The 22,898-nt window shown below is 36.6% G+C and overlaps 2 protein-coding genes and 4 non-coding genes across 6 annotated transcripts; 5 read left to right on the forward strand and 1 right to left on the reverse strand.

Annotated features, from left to right (window-relative positions):
* Positions 1-633: 633 nt before the first annotated feature.
* On the reverse strand, positions 634-705 carry TRNAE-UUC (transfer RNA glutamic acid (anticodon UUC)). Its single transcript has one exon. It is a non-coding gene; the product is annotated as a tRNA-Glu (tRNA).
* Positions 706-1,885: 1,180 nt separating this feature from the next.
* Positions 1,886-1,957, forward strand: TRNAE-UUC (transfer RNA glutamic acid (anticodon UUC)). Its single transcript has one exon. It is a non-coding gene; the product is annotated as a tRNA-Glu (tRNA).
* Positions 1,958-3,817: 1,860 nt separating this feature from the next.
* On the forward strand, positions 3,818-3,889 carry TRNAE-UUC (transfer RNA glutamic acid (anticodon UUC)). The gene has a single exon. It is a non-coding gene; the product is annotated as a tRNA-Glu (tRNA).
* Positions 3,890-4,986: 1,097 nt separating this feature from the next.
* TRNAE-UUC (transfer RNA glutamic acid (anticodon UUC)) lies at positions 4,987-5,058 on the forward strand. The gene has a single exon. It is a non-coding gene; the product is annotated as a tRNA-Glu (tRNA).
* Positions 5,059-14,535: 9,477 nt separating this feature from the next.
* LOC114359074 (carboxypeptidase B-like) lies at positions 14,536-16,629 on the forward strand. Its single transcript, XM_028313323.1, has 6 exons — positions 14,536-14,650; positions 14,911-15,120; positions 15,349-15,460; positions 15,551-15,673; positions 15,759-15,947; positions 16,027-16,629. Exons 1-6 carry the CDS (start codon positions 14,571-14,573, stop codon positions 16,627-16,629), a joined length of 1,317 nt encoding a protein of 438 aa, XP_028169124.1. The 5' UTR covers positions 14,536-14,570.
* Positions 16,630-18,097: 1,468 nt separating this feature from the next.
* LOC114359076 (carboxypeptidase B-like) lies at positions 18,098-22,896 on the forward strand. Its single transcript, XM_028313325.1, has 6 exons — positions 18,098-18,200; positions 20,434-20,643; positions 20,881-20,989; positions 21,363-21,485; positions 21,794-21,982; positions 22,268-22,896. The coding sequence occupies exons 1-6, from the start codon at positions 18,121-18,123 to the stop codon at positions 22,871-22,873; spliced, it is 1,317 nt and encodes a 438-aa protein (XP_028169126.1). The 5' UTR covers positions 18,098-18,120; the 3' UTR covers positions 22,874-22,896.
* Positions 22,897-22,898: the final 2 nt, after the last annotated feature.

Below are 22,898 nucleotides of genomic sequence, written 5' to 3' on the forward strand. Positions count from 1 at the left end.
CAGTAATTTTCTCGAATTTTGACTATCTTAGACATGATAAAAATGCATTTTAATGAATTAAACATCAAAATTTTCTCAATACACTTTCTTCTTCAGGGTATGCTTATTCTAATGAATACATTCTATCTTCTTACTTAGAAATAAATTTGTTGTAATATTAGTTCAAAGTTGTGCCTTCGCGAGTTACCTGGAAATCGGGCTTTCGAAATTCGCTTTTTTCGTAGGCAAAAATCCAATTTGATCGAGATTTTGTCAATAGACATTCCGTAAAAATGTATGATAATTACGATGATATAAGTCAAAAGAAGCTATAACAATAAATTATATGACTAAAATCATTTCGAAATCTGCCAAATTCTCGATTTCTGCATGAAAAATGTGACAACGCTCTTAAAGTAAGTTGGTACAAACAACTCCGCCTATAATACTACATTTTGTTGCAAACTAGCACGTATTACTACTGTGATGATAAAGTGGAAAGTGTTTACTTGGTTAAGCTGTCGTCCGCATGCTTTGCTTGATCAACAAAAAAAATAATTATGTTATAATAATATGGTATTTATGTACTTACAATAAATTAATGACAGTGCTGATTAGACTGATATTGATTTTTAAAAAAGGAAAGAAAAAAATTTCCCGTACCGGGAATCGAACCCGAGCCTCCTGGGTGAAAGCCAGGTATCCTAGCCACTAGACCATACGGGAGATGACAGATAAGCCGAAATTAAAAATTCCGAACTTTTTTTTGCTTCTTGACATTTGAAAGTGAGGAAAAATTATTATATGTATTTACATTTTATATTACACATAATAATGTACAGAGAAAAAAAAATCTACAATTTGTTGTTTAGTTTTAGCAATAATAATCTTCTTTCTTTCTAAAGGGATTTTTTTTGAGCGTACACTGATATGATTTCCTTTTATCCTATACGTTTTTAAAACAGTATACATAGCTCTGTTAATAGGTAGAGTACAACGATCTTACAAACAATATAAAGACCTATAATAGACAAAATTAAATGTTAGGGATGTGCAAGCATTAATTAATACCTATCTACACTAATATTACTATCAATGGGTAAAGTTTCTTTATTTGTTTATCGACAAAAACAACAATTTAAAAATCTTTCACCACCATTTTCCCTTTCTTTCTTTACATTATTTAATTTTCTGAGTGACTGGTTCTGTTATTCTAGCAATATTGTATATTTATCAGCCCACAATAAACACTGGAGTTATTAATTATTATTCATAGCAAAGTGAAGTTTTGGGTGGTTATCCTCTTAGCAGTGGAAGCCCACCAGACGGGGTTGTTGACTTTATACAGGGCTGTTTAGAAACTGTTTTTTTATTTTGCATCGCTAAAGAATACAAATTTAATGGAGCGTTTGGTTGCATACAAATACGCGGGTGCACTGGCTCATAATAATATCATCACGGTTTTTTTTCGATTAAATCAAAAACTACAAATCAGTATAAAAAACAAGATTAAATGTTTAGATTAAGGGCTGATTTTTCAATCGTCGGATAACTTTTATCTGAAGAATAAATGTGTCATTTTGACATATTTCCCATACTAAAACTGTCAATGTGCCAAACTTATTCTTCAGAAAGTTATCTCGATTGAAAAATTAGCCCTAAATGTACTATAAAATTTTTGTGACCATAAAATATCAAATCTGGTGTAGGTATATTTACTTATTTTACGACTAGTTTCGCTTTCCTAGTTAAAAATAAACTTTATGTACCTAAATATGCACCCGTTTAAAATGATTTATTTGTGTTTTAATTTTTTTGATTAACTTGGCAGGGTAACTTTCGTGCTAAAAATGATTAAAAAGAAACTAAAAAGATAGCTCGTTTCGTTTTTGTTTCTCTTGTCACCTCCCGTATGGTCTAGTGGCTAGGATACCTGGCTTTCACCCAGGAGGCTCGGGTTCGATTCCCGGTACGGGAAATATTTTTTGATATTTTCGTAAGAAATGCATGTTAGTGTTGCCTTTAGTTATGGTTTGAAAAAATACATATTTTATAGAATTTTGTATCAATTTAAATATTATATTTTCTACGCTTCTGCATTTATCATTGTAGCAATAGTGAAACCTTTATTAACAACAATGCCAAAAGTTTTTTTGCAAATTGGACCCTATTACGACTACATAACATACCATAATGCTTAGCTTGATATGTACCTACAATAATAATAGTAGTTAAATTATTTACTAGTTAACGAGCGCATTGTCAAGCTAAGTACCTAACTACCAACTCATTAATTTCTTTTGTTACACGAACTAGGTATTCGTCATTTGTTAATACAGTCCGTTTTAAAATAAACAGTTATGTCCAGTCCATATGATATTTTGATGTAGAAATAATAAAACTGTAATCCCAACTAATCCCAACTAATATTATAAATGCGAAAGTAACTCTGTCTGTCTGTCTGTCTGTTACGCTTTCCCGCTTAAACCTCGCAACCGATTTCGATGAAATTTGGCAGGGACATAGTTTGAGTCCCGGGAATGGACATAGGATAGTTTTTATCCCGGTTTTTGAAACAGGGACGCGCGCGATAAAGTTTTTCTGTGACAGACAAAATTCCACGCGGGCGAAGCCGCGGGCAGAAAGCTAGTACTTATTATCTCTTTAGTAGTTTTACGTGAATAAGTATACATCCATCCTCACAAAATTTCACATTTATATTTTTTATTTACTTTAACTTCACGTGATATGCCGTGATATGCTCTTAAGGCGATTAGAGTCCTCAATGACCTTGAGCGTTTGACCTTCACGCTTCGCACAACACCCGCGCACCCCGCACGAAAACTCCGATTTGACACCGATCAAAAATACACGGGCATAGGTAGGTACAGAATAGAAGCTCTTTCTTCATACATTACTGCCTATTATTTTAAACTTGAATTGATGAACCTTGATGTCGATGTCATTCAAACCAGGCGCAAGTGATCGCCCGAAATGTTCTAAACTAGTGCACCGTATAGTAAGGTATTTATATTTAACAAAAATTACGCTACGGTCAAAGTTAGGTCACGTCAGGTGGTGCAACTCAGCCAAAGAAAAAATTCATTTTGATCGCTAATGTCAGTTTGCAGCGAGTGACACAACCTCCCCGTCTGAAGGCCAGCGGCCGACTGCCGCCCGCACCCCGCGAAGGCCCCCTCAACAGCAAAACGTTCGGAATTTATCAAAAGTAAAATTTATGAATGAAAGTAATGTTTGATTGAAAAACGCAACGTGTCATTTAAAGATTAAAGAATTCTTAATCTATTCGTGTAAAAATCTTTAAAATTAACATAGCCGTTTGGGAGGAGTAGGGAATTGAAGTAAAAAATCGATGTCCCGTATTTATTTTTTTAATACACAACAAAGAGACATAGGAAAAATTCAAACGTGTCAAATGTAGTCCTTGAACTGTTGTATAACATATATTTTTTTCAACTATTTCTGTCCAGCAGTAAAAGAGGAGTAGGCTTTACAAAATGACCATTTCACGCGGATTGAGGACACTAATCGCCTTAAAGGTAGCGGGAAGGCGCTAGATACAGGCCGCCACCAACCGGCCGTTGTAGTAGTCATTGGGGGAGGCCCATGTTCAGTAGTGGACGTCCTATGGCTGAAATGATGATGATGATGAAATGCCCTTTACTTGAATAGGTAGATCCTACCTTTGTCACTAATTTGATTTCAACGTATCCAGTTATAGTAGACAATTTAAAAAAATAAAATATTAGTAGACTGTACAAGTATTGAATAGAATCTTCGCTGCAGCAGTCATGTCTTGTTCAACTGTGTCTCACAATCCCGTATGGTCTAGTGGCTAGGATACCTGGCTTTCACCCAGGAGGCTCGGGTTCGATTCCCGGTACGGGAAACCTTTTAGATCAATTTTTATTAGAGTTTGTTTACATTTTTAGGAAACTCAACTTACACAATAATATCCGCAAAAATTTAGATAATCGCTTTTGCGATAAAATCTTGAGTGACAACAAACAAAAAAATAAATAAATTATGAAACATTTTTTTTGTAAGCTGATAGGGCAAAAATATTATGAGACATGTAAAGTTTTGCTCCATAACAGCAAAACTTTAAGTTTTTTTTGTTAATATTTTATTTATTTTTTTGTTTATTCTTTAAAAACAAACAAACAAAGAAATGTCTTTGATTGACGACATCATAAAGGTAGCGGGAAGGCGCTGGACGCAGGCCGCTACGAACCGGGCAATTACATGGAAAGCATTGGGCACAACATTGGGGGAGGCTTATGTGTTGAGCTGTGGACGTCCTATGGCTGCGATGATGATGATGACTTTGATTAATCAAAATAGTAGTAGTAGGTAAGTAGGTACATACTTTTTGTATTGAGTTAAGAAATAACTTAGGTATTTGTAAAATATGAACTCAATCAAACTTATTATTCCTTCTTTATCCCTTTTCGCCTCCTCAATAGACAGGAGTAACTACCCTCATAAAACCATACTATCTGAGTTTGTTTAGGTATAGTGCATTTTTATAGCCTCGTAAACTGACCCTGGTGGGTCGAATAGGCCGCCTTCGTTATGAAAAACTATAGTTATGAATTATTTATATTTATAACCCATTTTTGGGGTAAATTCGGCTCGATCGATGCCTTTTAGAGGAGATTTAGGGGTGAGTAGGTGTTTTTTTATTTATTGTTGTGTCTTTACGATACCTATTGTTAGTAGGTATTTAGAATGGTCTCAGGCATTAGAAAAAGAAATGCTTTTTTGCTATTTAAATACAATTCGTTGTTTTTTTTTATTACAAAAACTTAGGTACAGTAAGATACTTTACTAAAAAACTTTAAAAAGAAATCTAACAAATGGTTCCAAAACAGATTCTGACAAAAAATATGGTGCAAAAAAACATAAAAAGAGTCATCATTCATCTTCATGAACGGTTGTAATGGTTTTGGTTTTAAGTTATTAAATTTCGATGCGCCACTCATCTCCCGTATGGTCTAGTGGCTAGGATACCTGGCTTTCACCCAGGAGGCTCGGGTTCGATTCCCGGTACGGGAATATCTTTTTGTTTTTATTTGTATCTACATATAAATACCTACATAACCAGTGGTTACCACTTACTAAATATTATTTATTAGTTTTATTTTATAAAGTCTATGTACAAAGTACACAATTATTTATTTATTTTTAGAGCAAAATTAGCACGCAATGTACAGTAGAGATCGCAAACTGTACAAGATTAAAATGTAAATTACATAAGTTTACTTATTTGTCTTTATCTTTAGGTTTACCTATGTTAGTAACTTATGGGCACTAATGGGCAGTAATTTAAAGTATTGGTCCCCAAATTGATTCAAACCGCCTTCATTGTAATAGTTAAACTTCCACTGATCCATGGGTCCAATAACATTACACAGTTATGTCGCTATAATTAATTCCTGAAGGACGTTTGGTGCATGTCACGCCAAATGCGTCCCAGTGCAAGCTTGCTGTGTGGTGTACGCCAACCTATGATTTTGATACTTGAGGTGAAAAAATATTTTTTGTTACGACAATTTTATGGCCTCCTACCTGATACGGTGTTTGTGGTTTGGTAGATTTCAATAAGTGAGAGTGAATAGGCACTTACAGGGCAGATATGTACCATCCTAGACTGCATCCCACTTAACACCAGGTGCGATTGTGGTTAAATACCTGCCTTGTTATGCATAAAAACAATACGGCAGCAAGTTCGAACTCCGCTGGGGGCAAATATAAATATCAGTGTAAAAGAACACTAACTAATATTTATACCTAAAGTAGGTATGTAGTTTTAATCATGAAAGATAAAGGTATTTATTAGTGTAGAAATTCAGATTAAGTGTAATTATTATTGAACTTTGAAATTTACGTTTCTGATATGATTGTAACAGAAAAAAAAATTGCCTTTGAATAATCCAATCCATTAAAAATGAAAAAAAAAAACAAATGAACAAATTATAAAATCTTGTCTGTAGGATATTTCAATTTCAACAAGGAATCGACTCATTCGATTCAAAGTAAAGTAATAATGTTAATTCCCACAATCTTCGAACTCATTCGGAATACTTACAAATATTCTGTTTGCTCAATAGAAGCCATTTAAGCACTCATTTTGTGTTGAGCGAAAAAGTATAGAAGCAGCTCTCAGCATTATAATAACGAGGTAGAACTTCGGATGTGCCAAGAGCTAACTCTGTTACTGGTCCACGGGCAGCTGATGAAAGAGGTCACTTAACTACCATTTTTAGCGAAATAAAAGTTCTTAAGAGATCAATGTCTCAAGAACTAACTCTCAAGAGCTGGTTCTCTCAAGACCTCTTAGGACCAACCCTGACAGCAAAACGTTTAAAGACAAAACGTCTAGTGCTAGAGGTATTTGTTCTTACAAAAGAACAGCAATGAGCAGCAGTCATTCTGTTCTGATTTAAAAATCATAGCTGAGAAGACACTGCGGCCATTTGGTCGACAGATACTGACCGTATGGTGTTTGGAATGAAGGAATGACGGAGGATTAAGGAGATTTAGAATGTCATTACCGAAGGAAGGAATTATAGTAATGTGATTCATTATAATTAGAGCGATTGTTTGTCACCTGTCATCCGCTTTGAACCTTGATTTCCTACTTCTCCTATGTTCTTCAATTAAAATTTCAAGCTGTAGACCCTGGCTACACAGGAGTTGCAGTGGTAGGAACGAGAGTTGGGAATAGTCCTCCTGACAGAGTAATTCCGAATTAAAATTACAAGAATAAAGATGGCACTATCGTGAGCTATAATAGAAGTATGTATACTTTTCTGGTTCACCCCATTTCCCTCCGGTGCTTGCCATCCTTTCTTTGTCTTAGCTCGGGTCAGTGAGTTTCTTACCAATTAATTATTTGGCTTCATAGGATTGTTCATTACTTCTTTATTATCTACGAGTAGGTACTTCTACTTGTATTTTATCGCTTTATTACTATCTTTCTGCCCATCTTTATTTGTAATTCACTAAACGTCTATTGGAATTACTACCATCTAGCGTTGTAGTTTCTAGACTATTATAGTTGCTTCTTTAGATATCACGGGTTCAATAGATGTTATCAATGGGTAAATCATCATCATCATCATTTCAGCCGCAGGACTTCCACTGCGGAACATAGGTCTCCCCCAATGATTTCCACATCGCCCGGTTGGTAGCGGCCTGCATCTGCCGCCTTTCTGCTACCTTTATGAGGTCGTCGGTCCACCTTATGGGTGGACAACGGACGGCACACGCTGCGTTTTCCCAGAACCTTGCTGTCCCAAGGTTCTGGGTAATATACGTTCGTAAAAATGTATGGAAAAAATGTCCAATACTACTATTATTATTAATTATACACGAACTTCAAGTTTTAAAGGCAATGGTTTTACCAATTTGGTTTGAATATTTTAGGTATAATTAAATCGGAGCCAAATAACATGGTGGAATAACTGGAATGGAAATTTTATGTCTATTATGGAATTCAATTAACTAAATCTGACTCGCGACCATCAAATACTGAAAATAGAAATCATTGAAATCAATGACATCTACACACAGTTTATTTGTTTGGTAAAATGCGCTAATCTCAAGAAGTACTGGTTCGAATTGATAAAAAAAATGTGTTGGACTGGAATAAAAACTTTGCAAAAACAGGAAATATTATTCAAACTATTTACACACGTATGAAGTCGCGGACATAGCTAAAAGTTCGTTCGTTTCAGCCAAATGACGTCCACTGCTGGACAAAGGCCTCCCACAAAAGGGCAGGAAAGATGGCTGGAAGACGTAGCGTGGGCAGGCCTCCTACTAGGTGGACCGACGATCTGGTTATAAAGGTCGTAGGAAGAGCCTGGATGCGGGTAGCGCAGGACCGCTCATTGTGGAAAACCTTGGGGGAGCTAAAAGTTGCTAATCCATTATTATAAGTTACCTACTTTATATTAAAAAAAAAAATCATTTGTCATAATATTTTAAAATTATCAGGCATTTAATCATATCGTCATAAATTCAGCGGATTTATTAAGATATCGCTATTACAGTATTAAAATGGATTAATACTTAAATGAACATTGTGTAGGGCATTGTATTTGGCCGTGGTGACATTGCAAGAGCGTTTTTGTGTTCTGTGTGGCCCTTTAGGTGGTTTGTGCTAAACATGAAGTATATGATGGGTAAGCACCATTAGATAACCATCAATTTTGAAGATAATTTATTTGTGGCATCATTTTAGTCTCCGTCTAGCTAGAAGCATGTTAAAGGTTAATATATTATTGTTTATTTAATTTATTTATTTATACTATATTCATTTAGTTACATTGCATAATGGTTACCATTCTAATGGGGACCTTGTAATATCATTTGGAAAGTGCTTGTTTTTATTCTTCAGTTCATTTATTTTCGCGGACATTTCCAAAATAATAATTTTCTTTGTAAGTGAGTATCTCTTGATAAGTATATTATCTTCAGCTTCTTCAGTCACCACTTAAAAAGGTCTCCCTCATAGAAAATCTGGCACAGAGCCGTATGTGTCTTTGAAACTGATCGATTTTTCTTTAAAAATACTTCCAGCCACGCACTATACGAGGTTGTTGTGAAAAATGAAGATCAAGCAAAGTTCGTCAATGGTCTCGAAACCAAAATCCCTGTTGACTTCTTTGTGTACGCTCACACCAGTCGGAATGGACAGGTCCTGGTTTCCAAAGAGCAGAAAAAGGGTTTTGAAGATTTGTTAGCGTCTGGGGACGTGGAGTATAGAGTGTTGGCGGAGAATATTAGAGAGTAGGTTGCTAATGAGATACAAAACCATGAACAGACTATGAAGGCATTGTATGGGTAGCAGCTACCAAGAGCTAAGCTATGTCAGTTAGCTTAGCTGACTCTGTTTTGCAAAATATACAAACACTATGGGAGTCTGCGTCACCTATGCGAGCTAAGCTAAACTTAGCTTAGCTCTTGGTCTGCAACCCGCATTAGGCAGTAAAACTAATCATTTACCAATCTGTATCTAAAGAAGAATTATCTAACCGATATTTATCAAAAGTTATATTAGTAGACGCAGATTTTTATTATTTAATAACATACGTCATATTGTGACTCATTACTTTGAAAGAATTGGTTTCTTCATAGATACATTTAAATAAATATTTGTTACTTCTTGCAGACAATTAGAGATGGAAGAGAGGATCCTTGCCCAGCATAAAGATGATAAAAGCAACAGATTTGCTCTTGGAGTTGAAGCTTTATCGTACAATCAGATTCATAGATACGAAGTGGTAAGTTGCTTTGCGACTCATCTCACTCAAAGTATTGAATATTAAGTCATCTAAATTCTAATGGATACAGACAGGCGGTCAGTAAAATGTTAAGCAATCATCTATTTACTCTTCTAGTGAAGTATCTTTATAATTCGATTGTTTACATTATGTTAAAGAAATATGTAATATGCCTTTCAATAATAAAAATTCCATGCCCTGAAAGAATTTTCAAACCGATGAATATCAAACAGTGACATTGCTATTAAGATTTCAAATATTTCATGTCTTGGTAGTTAATAAATGTAATTATTTCAAAAAATTCTGTTGGAGTTGATCTCTTGTTCATTGAACTCATTTTTTCTAGGTTGATGACTACCTCGTCCGTCTGGGAAATGCCTTCCCAGAGCTGGTTACCGTTGTATCTGCTGGGCAGAGCTTCGAAGGTCGTGATGTCAAGTACTTAAAAATCTCCACTACCAATTTTGAGGTTTATAGTCGGCAGAAATATTTTTTCAGCCTTACGCCCGTATTCACAAACATTACTATGAGGTCTAACAGTGCGCGTGGACATACAGGGTGACACACGAACCAATCACAGAGCTCTAGCCAACGCTGTGCGTTCGATTTGCTGCTTCACTTAAGCAAGCATCGTTTGTGAATACGGGCGTTAGTAGTTATGTATTCATTACCACACCGACAGAATTATCTATATTGATAATATTATATCATGACAGGTATTCTAGTATTTGTACCAAGGTAATCTAAGATTAACATTGTTCCGGAAATAATGACAAGATAGTGAATAATGCTATATGCTTCTTTGTTTATTATTATTAAAATATTAGGTATGTATAAGCAACAGATCTGGTTTGGAAAACTTAGGCTTCTCCGACAATTTCCACTCAATTTTGAATAAGAAAAAAACATGTCTTATTATCAGGACAGAAGAAAGCCCGTGGTCTTCGTCATGTCTCTGCTCCACGCCCGAGACTGGGTCGGACTGCCGGGAACGCTGTACACTATAGACCAGCTAGTCCTCAACGTCACAGAGAGTGACCTCGTCAATGACATTGATTGGATCATCCTGCCTATCGCCAACCCTGATGGATTTGAATTCACTCATACTGACGTAAGTTATGTTTTTTTAGGGTAGATACCCTTACTTCATTTCATAGCTTCTTTTTACCTTAGATACTTTTTAACCTAGGATCTTACGCGTAAATTAAAAAAACTCATTTATTTCTGCAAATAGGCTTTAAAAAAGCACTTGTACACGTCCCAGTATTAACCCTACCACTGCTTCAGGACAATAAATGGGCCAGTGCTTAGAAACTCAGTCACTATTATTACCATATCAAATAGTTGTGCTTCAGTTGTGAATTACATAAAAGGGTATTTCCCTTTCAGTTCCGTTTCTGGCGTAAGAACCGTCGCACCAGCTTGACGCCTGACAACTCCTGCATAGGAGTCGACTTGAATAGAAACTTTGACATCTTCTGGGGAACTGCTTCCAGCAACAACGTCTGTAGTGACGTCTTCCACGGACCTGAACCCTTCTCTGAACCGGAGACCCAAAATATCAGGGGAATCTTCGAGGCTTATTCCGACCGTATTGAGCTATTCATTGATCTTCATGCTCATGGCAGCATGGTCCTCTTCGGATTTGGCAACGGTCAACTAGCTCCGAATGCTTTGACTCTTAACCTTGTCGGTGTTAACATGGCTCAAGCCATTGATAGAGTCAAATGGGACACGAAGCCTGACTATTCTGTTGGGAATATCTACTACGCTACGACCGCAGCATCAGGCGTAGCTAGTGACTTCGCTCAAGCTTTAGGCATACCTCTATCGTACACATTCGACCTTCCTGCAATCAGAGGCATAAGTTCAGGTAATCTTGGTTATTTAGTTGAATTGGCATTCATCAGACAAGCTGGATATGAGACTTGGGAAGTTATTAAGGATGGAGCTAGAATCGTTCGCGATTTTTTGAATAGATAGACCATTTTTTAAACCAACCAAAGACTGTCTTTTGTAGTTGATTTTTTACAGATGACGGCTCATCAAGCTAAATACTGTGACATTGTAATAAATGTGTAATTTTACAATAACATTATTAAAATCTGTTAAAACTATGAAGTTTTATTATGCCTTCGTGTCCAAGCCTCCAATGAAACTTAAAGCTACAAGTACCAAGACTGGTTGCATGCATTATGCACTATGGAACGTGGATTCCCGGGTGCCTAATCGCTTCATTTGGCTGACAGGTCGTAATTTATGATATGAAACGAGTGCTATCCGCCTAATATATTGTTAGGACTATTAATTCTCAGTTATTACGCGAGTTGTAGCTGTTGACCTGCTTTGGATAATGTATTTTACTCTCTTGTACAATCTGTTTTAATCCTATTTTTAACCGACTTCTAGCTGCTTTCTTTACAACTTATTATCATTTATTTGACATGAGAATTTCAGTTCCTTCATTATTTCAGACAGTCAAACAGTAGGTATAGTCTACGCTAGAGACTTTGGCAATATTGCCAAACAATAATGATAGATTGCCCGGTGCTTTGTCCTGCTGGAAGCTCTTCTGGAAGGACTGGTTTTTTGTTCTAAACGTCCTGCCAGAAGATCGTCGCAAGTCCTGCCCGCAGGACGCAATTTGTAGGTGTTTGCTTGCTGGTCCTTCCAGCAGTACGGTGACCTTCAAATTTTAACTCATCCTCACCAGAAGTAGTAAACACTTGGTTAGTGTTTATTAAATAAAAAGTCATGTCGTAGAATCATTTCGTTTAATTAGTCTTTTACTTTTCTCAATAGATTATAAACTTGTTTATCTTCTTTTAACTTAACTAATAGGAACTATAATAAGGAACTTTAAATTAATTACTTTGGTACGTTACTTTGTTTTAGAAATTACACCTATCACTTACAAATACACTACAAATTAAAAACAAAAACAAGAAATACATTATAAATGTTTGATTAGGCTGGAATACTTCACATTCATTATAATATTATCGCCAAAATGTTGCCGACTCCAGGCCCGCCGACGCGTCAAAATGTGTCGCGCGAGCGCGAACGCGCTGCCCCCGTGTATACTCATGCGCCATCGGACTCCGACTAACGGTTCGTCGCGTTTTTCGATTTTGGGCACTATTATGTGAAAGAGTGAGAAACACTCTATTTTTTCGTGTAAATTTGAACTTTGTACAATGTATACTTACGAAACTGTGATCTTTTAATTTTGCGTCCTTCCGGAAGTACTTCAAGTCCTGCTTGCAGGACTCCGGGCAATCTATCAATAAAGCTATCTAACGTTGATATTGAACTCTCTATAGCCACAGTTCGAGCATATTTTTTATTGCAAAGTGCATCAAATAATCTTAATTCAATGGCATTGATTGTAATTAGCATTTTTTGTTCTTTATCTTTTTATTGATTTTTAATGAGAGTATTATAATTTTCCATATTACTTATTAATTAATTAAGTTTTGATATACCCGACGGCATATACATTTTACGTGTTTTTTTTGTTGTTGATATTTTCGTGCCGTGATCGTTCTGGGAATCAAACTTAGAACCTTCCATGCGAGGGTTGCACCATTTAAAGTATTGTGTGTAAAATTACTGATGTATTTTTACTAAGTCAATTTCATGCTCAAAGCAGTGTTAAGGCGATTATAACACTGCACCGCGCTCCGCTGCGGTACGCGGGACGACAGATTTAATCATTATATGCAAATACCTCAGTTTGTATAGAAAACACGCGCGGCACAACACACTGAAAACGCGTTTGCGCGCGGGATTCGTTATATTATGTCGCCACGCGGAGCGCGGTGCAGTGTGATAATCGCCTAAATATCATTTTGAACTCTACTTATTGCCACTAGTAATCCACAACATAACAATACCAATACCATTCACGTAATGCAGCAGACCTAACACCTAGGGTTAGCATCAATAGTCCTAGAGATAATGCCTATCAGCTAGGTGTGCAGATCCTACTGTATTATTGTTATCTCAAAGGGGTCTATATTTAATGGATCTCTGTCCTGTCTGTCCTCTTGAATGGTCCGGGTTGATAAATGTGCTATCTTAGATAAGAATTTAAATAAATAAATCTATACTTATAATAAATCTATAGAGAGGTCAATTCTGTACATGAAATACATTTTCAAAATAACTATCAGGGGGTGATTAGTGAACGATACTGATGCCAAAAATGCAATCAGTAAAACTTTTGCCTGTCTGTCTGTCTATCTATCTGTAATTCTGTATGTTCTTTATAGAAACAAAAACTACTTGACGGATTTTAACGAAACTTGGTACAATTATTCTTCATACTCCTGGGCAGGTTATAGTATACTTAGGAATTCCCACGGGAACGGGAGTTAGCGGGAAAAAACATTTGTATGAAAAAATCTAAACCGCGTAAGAGATAGACGAAGGGGATAAAACGGGATCCACGCGTACGAAGTCGCGGGCGGCCGCTAGTTAATAATAAAATGTTTAATGCCAATAAATCTTAATACAGAATATTCTTATGATTAGCGGCTTCTGCACTAAACATAGTTTGTGTCGCAGTAGCCATTTTAAGTTTTTACATAAATATTGATATCTTTACTTTGAGGTCTGGGAACACAAAATCAGGCAATTTATTAACTTCCTTACTTCCTGTGTATGTTGTAAAACAAAAAAAGGACATAATAATAAAAATCAGGCCACCCTAACCCGTTTGGCCATCGTGTGTGAAGTGTAAGCCAAATCCTCCATAATATATGCCTCTGGTTCATTGAAGAGACTCGTGCTCCTGCAGTAGAGATTAAATATTCTGATTCTTAATGATAATGAGGTGATTTTTGCTAAAGTCTGGTCCGTGAGCACGTAGAATCCCGTCCAATGACCCCAAGCTACCCATCCCTATCGCTCGCGCGTAATTATGTTGCTGTCGCGCTCGCACACTCACTGCACCCGTCGCACAGTCGCGAACGCGACTACGTGCTCAGTGCTCACGGACCAGGCTTTAGTTTGAAGTGTGTGATATCAATAAAATGTACGTTATCTAAGTTTGTTTTACTTGTAACTGATTTTAATCTAGGTAGGCAACTTTATTTGAAGTTTCCACCGGGTTTTTCATATGGATTTTTTCGTGATACAAATCTCAACAATTAATTACCTCCCCAATTGTAGACTAATAAGATTGATAACTTCGATTATCTAAAACAGTACGTATTATAAGATTAAACAGCTGTCTTTAAACTCATTTGTCATATTCATTTCGGGCAAAGCAACATGGTCAAACTTTTAGAGAGTGTGTTGTTGTTTTGTGCAACTTTTTATGTGGTGTGTGCAAAACATGAACAATATGAAGGGTAAATACAATGTTTTACATATTTTAAGTTAAGCTGATATAGGTACGACAATGGATTGCTATGTATTCAAATTTTTGGAAAATCCGGTATAAAAAATACAAATATTAAAAAACCGAAAGTTAATCAGTTGGTCCGATTGAGTCTTGTCAAATGCATAATGATCTTAAAGTCTGATATGTACAACACTGCTACAGGATATAAGTAATAAATTACTGAGATATTTAAATAAATTATGTTATGTTCATTGTTCATTCTTACAGACACTCCCTTTACGAAGTCATCGTGAAGAATGCTGAGCAGACTAAATTTCTCCATGAACTTGAAAGCTACTTCCCTATCCAGGTGTTTGTCCATGGACACACCGAACGACCAGGGCAGATCCTCGTCTCCAAAGAGCGAAAGGCGCATTTTGAAGAATTATTATCATCTATGGATGTAGAATATAGCATCAAATCTCACAACATTAGAGAGTAAGTAAATATTGATCAAATAAATCTTTTACTGATTTACCATTAAATAAACTTAACCACTACAGAAAAAATATCCTAAACTTTCTCGAAATTCGTCACGATAAGTAGCAATAAAATTATCGACAGCACTGACTTAAAATAAATTACGTATATTTTTAACCTTGGGTCCAATAGTGAAGTGGAAGATGCTCTTGATGTTAAGATTTCTTTTATATTAATACTTTTCAGACAACTGGAGCTGGAAGACAGGTTAATGGCAAATGCTGCGTCCAAAAGCAGAAACAGGTCCAGTTCTAGGATGGAGGCTCTGTCGTATGATGTGATTCATAGATACCAAGTGGTATGACGTTATTCTTATTTATTATTTTTCTAATGTTACCCTATTTAAGTGAAGTATGATTAAAAGCTTTAAAATTATGCACCTTTTTAGGTTGACGACTACCTCGTCAGACTGGGCAATGCTTACCCCAATCTGGTGAAAGTTGAATCTGCTGGAAGCAGTTTACTAGGCCGCGATGTTAAGTACCTGAAAATCTCCACCACCAACTTTGAGGTAATTTAATTAAATGGACAAGAAGAAGTAAAGTATAATCAAGTTGCTAATACAGACTTCATGAAATAAATTCTTAATCTTGCAGGACAGAAGAAAGCCAGTAATTTTCCTAATGTCACTACTCCATGCCCGGGAGTGGGTCACCCTACCAGCAACACTTTATGCAATTGAGAAGCTGGTTATTGACGTCACTGACTCAGATCTGATCAATGACATGGACTGGATTATTATGCCTATTGCAAACCCTGATGGATATGAACACAGTCACGATGATGTAAATATTTTTGTAGGAAGATATCTAGATTTCATATGAAGCTGTTTTATGCTGAAACTTTTCTGTTCTTTATTTCCAGGACCGTTTCTGGCGCAAAAACCGTCGCGATGGTATCAACCTATGCATGGGGGTCGACTTGAACAGAAACTTCGACGTCTGGTGGGGAACAGCTTCCAGCAGCAATCTCTGCTCAGACGAATACCACGGCACTGGACCCTTCTCCGAACCAGAGACTCAGAACATCAAACGAATTCTTGACGAGCACGCTGATCGCATTGAACTTTTCATCGACATCCACAGTTTCGGCAGCATGGTCTTATTCGGCTACGGGATTGGCGAACTTTCCCCCAATGCACTCAGTCTTGCTGTCGTAGGTGTTAACATGGCCCAAGCTATCGACAGGGTGAAGTGGCCCTCCAAACCTAACTATGTCGTTGGAAATATCTTCCATGTTTTAGGATATCGAGCATCGGGTGGATCCTGTGATTATGCTCACGTCGAAGCAGGAATTCCTCTATCATATACTTTTGAGTTACCAGCTTTCAATGGAGATACCGGTTTATTTGGTTTCTTTGTTGATCCTGATTTTATAGAACAAGCTGGATTCGAGACTTTTGAAGGCATTAAGTCTGGAGCTAGGTTTGTTCGTGACATGTTAAGTATGAGGAAAGACGCAAAATAAATTGAATTTTAAAATTGCATTTTTATATTTTTAACCTACCCATTTGGTTTCCCTTCACAGTTTTGGAATTGCAACTAATGTTGGTTTTCTATATTAAATCCTAATCCAAATCCGTTCGCTAACTGGCAAAATGTTATTGGTTAAAAAAAATACAATATTGTGGATATTTATTTTAAAACTGAATTCAGTTTGACATTAAATTCTGGATTTGAACAAGGATTGAATATGGAAAACGGGCGAAAGTCATAATATTTTCCATAGTAATTTCTTGTTTGATTTTGGCCATTTTACTTCAAACAACTTTTTTTGCAATATTTGCAGTTTTTGTTGCAACTATTTATCGAAAATTAGCAATTATACCTTGACTAGGTAGAGTAAACAATAAACCATACAGTATTGATTAAAAAAATCAATTTCTTCAAAATCAACGCGTCAATCCGTTTATACTGGACTTTGGTGGCGCATTTTTCCCTATCATTAAAATTTATTAATGCCGTGTGGTGATGGCAGAGTAAAATAAATTTGTCACCAACCCCTACTCTTCCTGCGGGTGTCGTGAGAGGCGACTTAGGGACTACCCATCAAAGAGAGAACGGGTAACATCATTCTTATAAACTGCGATCCGCCTGCCAAGCGTGGAGATTATGGCAAAACCCTCTATTATAGTGGAGGAAGCTCATAGTCCAGCAGTGGACTGTATAGGGCTGTTGATGATGATGATGATGAAAATTTATTAATATTAACGTACAAATTATGTCGTTTGATTGACACATTTAATGTTTCATAACAAATAGGTCAGTTACTTTGGTTCTCCTGCAGATCTCCTCATTCCTGATTCGATCACGCAGGGAAACTCCGAACATAGCCCGCTTCATCGCCTTTTGGGTGACCTTGAGCCTTCTTATGAGGGCTGGAAGACGTAGCGTGGGCAGGCTTCCAACTAAGGTGAACCAACGATCTGGTAAAGGATAGCCTGGATGAGGGCAGCGCAGGACAGTTCATTGTAAAAACCCTTGGGGGAGGCCTTTGGCCCACGGTGGAAGTAATTTGGCCTAAATCGAACGAACGAACAAATAGGTATGCATATATTTTTAAGTTCGCAATAATTTATCAACAAATTACCAAATCTATATCTATCTATCATATAAAAGAAAGTCGTGTTAGTTACTCCACATATAACTCAAGAACGACTGAACTGATTTAGCTGAAAATTGTCAGGGAGGTAGTTTAGAGCCAGGAGAAAAACAAAGGATACTTTTTGTCCCGTTCGACGGCATTCCCGTGTGACTTGACATGAAACGTCAGTCACTATAAAACGTGGTATAACAAAAAAGAATCAGAATTGTAATAACAAACCACGCCGGCGAAGCCGCGGGCGGAAAGCTAGTTGTAGATAAAGAAGATTAATGGTTTCCGTTATCAAAGCAGCATTAAAAGGTTTAAACAGCAGTCTAAGTACTCATTTGGTATATTAATTTTGGCATAAGCAACATGGCCAACCTTTTAAAGAGTGCTTTGTTATTCTGTGCTATATTTTATGTGGTGTGTGCTAAACATGAACAATATGAAGGGTAAAAATAGTTCATATTTTATCGATACTCATAAAAAATCTGTACAGAGATCAATTCTGTACATGAAATATATTTTCAAAACAACTTTTAGGGGGTGATTTTGTGATCAATACTGATGCCAAAAATTCAATTAGTAAAATTTTTGTCTGTCTGTATGTTCCTTATAGAAACAAAAACTACTAGACGGATTTTAACAAATTTGGTACATTTATTCTGCGTAGGTACTCCTGGGCAGGTTTAGTATACTTAGGAATTCCCACGGGAACGGGAACAGGTGGAAAAATCTTTTTGTATGAAAAATCTAAACCGCTTACGTTAGTCGCTTTAATATTGGCATGCAGGTACCTTAAAAACTTAAAGCTTAGTTACAACAGGGTATTGCAAAATTCCCACGGGAACGGGAGTAAGAGGAAAAAACATTTGTATAAAAAAATCTAAACCGCGTAAGATAGATGAACGGGGTAAAACGGGATCCACGCGTATGAAGTCGCGGGCGGACGCTAGTATTGAAATAAAAGTGAATAACAAAGGCATCTGTTAAGAGTGACCAAATAGTACGAGAGCCCACTACCAAAATTTTTGTCTCATAGCAAAACCGCATCAAATCGATAGATACGATTATCCTGAACTCGAAAATACCAATATCAGACATTTTCCGCGTAGCGTTTGATCTGACCGAATTTTCAAAATTGTCAAAGCATTTAGACCGAACTGCATCATAGCAATATGTCTGATTTGCAGACTGTAGTTGAATGATAGTTCTGAGATACCGGAAACATATTTTTCAGACATTAGTGGTGTAGCGCAAACCCGTAAAATCACTTAAAAAAATTAAAAATGAGACACATAAAATGTCTCATAGCAATACGTCTGAAAATATTTTTTATTAGTAAATGTTGGTTATTTAATGCGAACAAAACAGTGCAGGCAAACTTTACATGTTTCATAATCTTGGCACCGACTCCAGAAGTATCAATCATGGTATACCTACATAAATATTAATAATTCGTCCTAATAAATAAGTAGGTAATTAGTAATTATTTTTCTACGTTTTAGTGTAGGTTTTTTGGAGTCGGTTTTATTTTTTTTTATAAAATTTTACTTATTTCTTGCTTTTTAGTTAACTAATTATTACCTTGATGTTACCACTGAAGGTAGGCAGTACACTGAGACCAAAAAAAATTGGTTCATAATCGGCGGAGATATTGCGTATAAAAAAGTTCATCCCCAATTTTCCACCCTTGGGGGTGTTTTTTTTTATTATTAAATTTAAATGGGACCACCCTTGAGGTATTACCTATACGCCGAAAAAAGATTTGTTCAAATCGGTTCATAATTGGCGGAGTTATCGCGTAACAAACATAGAAAAAAAAAAAAAAACATACGGGTCGAATTGAGAACCTCCTCCTTTTTTGAAGTCGGTTGAAAATGTGAACGCATTTTTTGAGACCGTTTTGAAAATGTTAACAAATTTTACCGATCGATATCATAGCAAGATGTCTGAAAATTGTTGGACATGCATGATAAAATAAGTTGTCCACATGTGCAAAAAATTTATATCAGACAAATTAAGTGTAGCACCTTCTCTATCAGACAACTTTTCGATACTCAGATAATCATTTAAAAAATCGTATTGAGGCATCCTGAATTTTCTGTTACAAACCAATGAATACGTTGCGACCCTGAATTTATTAGATGATAATTAACAAAGAATTTACCCGAAACCGTAACATTGAAGTTGAAGGTCTGAAATAAATCGCACAAAAGGAAACTGGGATGAAGTTGAATGCTACACTTAAAGTGTCTGAAAACAGGTTTTTGGTAATCATGGCAGCAATACGAAAAGTTGAAAAAAAAAAATTCGTATTGCTATGATACAGGTCGGCTAAATTTGTTGACATTTTCAAAAATGCGCTCAGGCTAAATGCTACGCGCAAAATGTCTGAAAACAAACTTTTTCGTAATACAATTATAAAATCTATGTACATTTCCACTATCAGACGTAATGCTATAATACCGACTGTCTTTTTTTTTGAAACAGCAGAAATGGCCTCCCACGCAGTTGCTACACTTTCGACCATTACTACACACCTAGTCGGGTTCAGAATCATACAATCTAACGATTTTATAGGGTTTTAGCCGTATTGCTATGAGACATGGTTTTGGTCGTGGGCTCTCGTACTAAAAGGCTTAACATGCCCTCTCAGACTTTTTACCAGTCACCATCTTTCAGACACACCCTTTATGAAGTCTTCGTGAAGAATGCTGAGCAGACTAAATTCGTCCATGAACTGGAAAACCAGCTCCCTATCCAGGTGTTTGTCTACGGACACACTGAAAAACCAGGTCAAATCCTCGTCTCCAAAGAGCTGAAGTCATATTTTGAGAAACTCCTGGCATCTATGGATGTGGAGTACAGCATGAAAGTTGCAAACATAAGAGAGTAAGTGTAAAAGTTAAATAGATTTACCGAAAGATTGCATTTGAAAGAGTCGTATTTACCAATTATTGTTCTTTGGTTAAACAACATAAAAAACTGGAATCCAGAAACTAAACTTGACTTAAAAAAAAACAAATGAAAGTAAGAATGCCCTTAAACGTGTGATCAAAGGAATATTGTGTTAATTAATAGAGACATTGACCATTTCACTGAAAGTTAAATTTTATTTGTTTTATTTAGGCAGTTGGAACTGGAAGACACGTTACAGGCTAATGCTGCGTCCAAGCGTAGCAACAGAACCAGCTCTAGACTGGCTTTGCCGTATGATGAAATTCACAGATACCAAGTCGTAAGTTTCTTCATTATTTCCAAATATTCCTTTAATTATGAACGAGTGCATCTTTTGTTATCTTAATCATTCAGTCACAAATCGCCCACTTCTGAACATAGAACTTTCTTAATGATTCCATATTTACCGGTTGGTGGCAGCCTACATTCAGCACCTTCATTTCCTTCCTTTATGCTTCGCCTGCTTTATGAGGTCGTCAGTCCACCTTGCGAGTGGATGGACACATCTCACGTTGCGCTTTCGTTGGGGTGGACCCCAGAATCTTACTGCCCCATCAACCGTCAGTTCTGCGTACTATGTGCCTTAGGCCCATTGCCACTTCGGCTTGCTAATCCGTCATCTTTAATAATTTAAAATTGTTTAACTTTTTCAGGTCGACGAGTACCTCGTCAGATTGGGCAATGCCTACCCCAATCTGGTGAAAGTTGAATCTGCCGGAAGTAGCTTATTGGGCCGCGACATGAAGTACCTGAAAATTTCCACCACCAACTTTGAGGTAACTTGTATTAAAAGGGCTTAAATATCAATCAATCATGATAAGTTTATCGTCTAATTGAAAGAAGGACGTGCGACTTTAGTTAATGATTAAATTTCAGACAACCGAAGTTTAATTACGTACTTAATTTTTTTCAACTGATTAAAATGTGGCATGATAATTCATCTTATTACAAATTTTAATAGGCCAGTGGCGAAATTAAAGATATAATACCACAAAGTAGTCAAAATAAAGAAGTAACTTATAATGATGAGGTTGATGAAAATACAAATTGATGAAGATCCAAATTTTTAAAACTTATCTTGCAGGACAGAAGAAAGCCAGTAATTTTCCTGATGTCACTACTCCACGCCCGTGAGTGGGTCACCCTCCCAGCAACACTATATGCCATTGAGAAGCTGGTCATCGACGTTACTGACTCAGATCTGATCAATGACATGGACTGGATCATTTTGCCCATTGCAAACCCTGATGGATATGAACACAGTCATGATAGTGTAAGTTTTCAAATTTTACTAATTGTATTCCAAAAAGATGAGATATTTGGAATCAATTTGGAGCTTATTTAAATAACGCATTTGTTCCTTTTAGCTGCGCCTATTTTCCTTACCTTCTTAAAATACCGTAGGCGTAGGATTCAGGACTCCGTTAGTCTAGTCAATAAAAAAACTTAAAATCTTATAATTATTAAAATGTTTTCTTAGCAAATACAATTAACAAGGAATTGAAGTACCTGATTCTCAAAGAAAAAGATTTAATATATTTCGATCGATTATTTCCAGGATCGTTTCTGGCGTAAAAACCGCCGCGAGGGCATCGGCATCTTGTGCATGGGTGTTGACTTGAACAGAAACTTCGACGTCTGGTGGGGAACAGCTTCCAGCAGCAATATCTGCTCAGACGAATACCACGGCACTGGACCCTTCTCCGAGCCAGAGACTCAAAACATCAAACGCATTCTTGACGAGCACGCTGATCGCATTGAGTTATTCATCGACATCCACAGTTTTGGCAGCATGGTCTTATTCGGCTACGGGATTGGCGAACTTTCCCCCAATGCACTCAGTCTTGCTGTCGTAGGTGTTAACATGGCCCAAGCTATCGACAGGGTGAAGTGGCCCTCCAAACCTAACTATGTCGTTGGAAATATCTTCCATGTTTTAGGATATCGAGCATCGGGTGGATCCTGTGATTATGCTCACGTCGAAGCAGGAATTCCTCTATCATATACTTTTGAGTTACCAGCTTTCAATGGAGATACCGGTTTATTTGGTTTCTTTGTTGATCCTGATTTTATAGAACAAGCTGGATTCGAGACTTTTGAAGGCATTAAGTCTGGAGCCAGGTTTGTTCGTGACATGTTGAGTATGAGGAAAGACGATAAATAAATTGAATTTTTAGATTGCATAAATT

The sequence above is a fragment of the Ostrinia furnacalis genome, unplaced genomic scaffold (genome assembly GCF_004193835.3).
Source record: "Ostrinia furnacalis isolate ACB-3 unplaced genomic scaffold, ASM419383v2 OfSCF4231, whole genome shotgun sequence".
Classification (NCBI taxonomy): domain Eukaryota; kingdom Metazoa; phylum Arthropoda; class Insecta; order Lepidoptera; family Crambidae; genus Ostrinia; species Ostrinia furnacalis.

Bases quoted from the DNA above. Each gene is read 5' to 3' on its own strand.
- LOC114359074 (XM_028313323.1), top strand. From the start codon at position 14,571: ATGGTCAAACTTTTAGAGAGTGTGTTGTTGTTTTGTGCAACTTTTTAT. The intron at 14,651-14,910 runs GTAAATACAATG...TCATTCTTACAG, and splicing joins AAACATGAACAATATGAAGG to ACACTCCCTTTACGAAGTCA. The intron at 15,674-15,758 runs GTAATTTAATTA...TTAATCTTGCAG, and splicing joins TCTCCACCACCAACTTTGAG to GACAGAAGAAAGCCAGTAAT.
- LOC114359076 (XM_028313325.1), top strand. From the start codon at position 18,121: ATGGCCAACCTTTTAAAGAGTGCTTTGTTATTCTGTGCTATATTTTAT. The intron at 20,644-20,880 runs GTAAGTGTAAAA...TGTTTTATTTAG, and splicing joins AAAGTTGCAAACATAAGAGA to GCAGTTGGAACTGGAAGACA. The intron at 21,486-21,793 runs GTAACTTGTATT...CTTATCTTGCAG, and splicing joins TTTCCACCACCAACTTTGAG to GACAGAAGAAAGCCAGTAAT.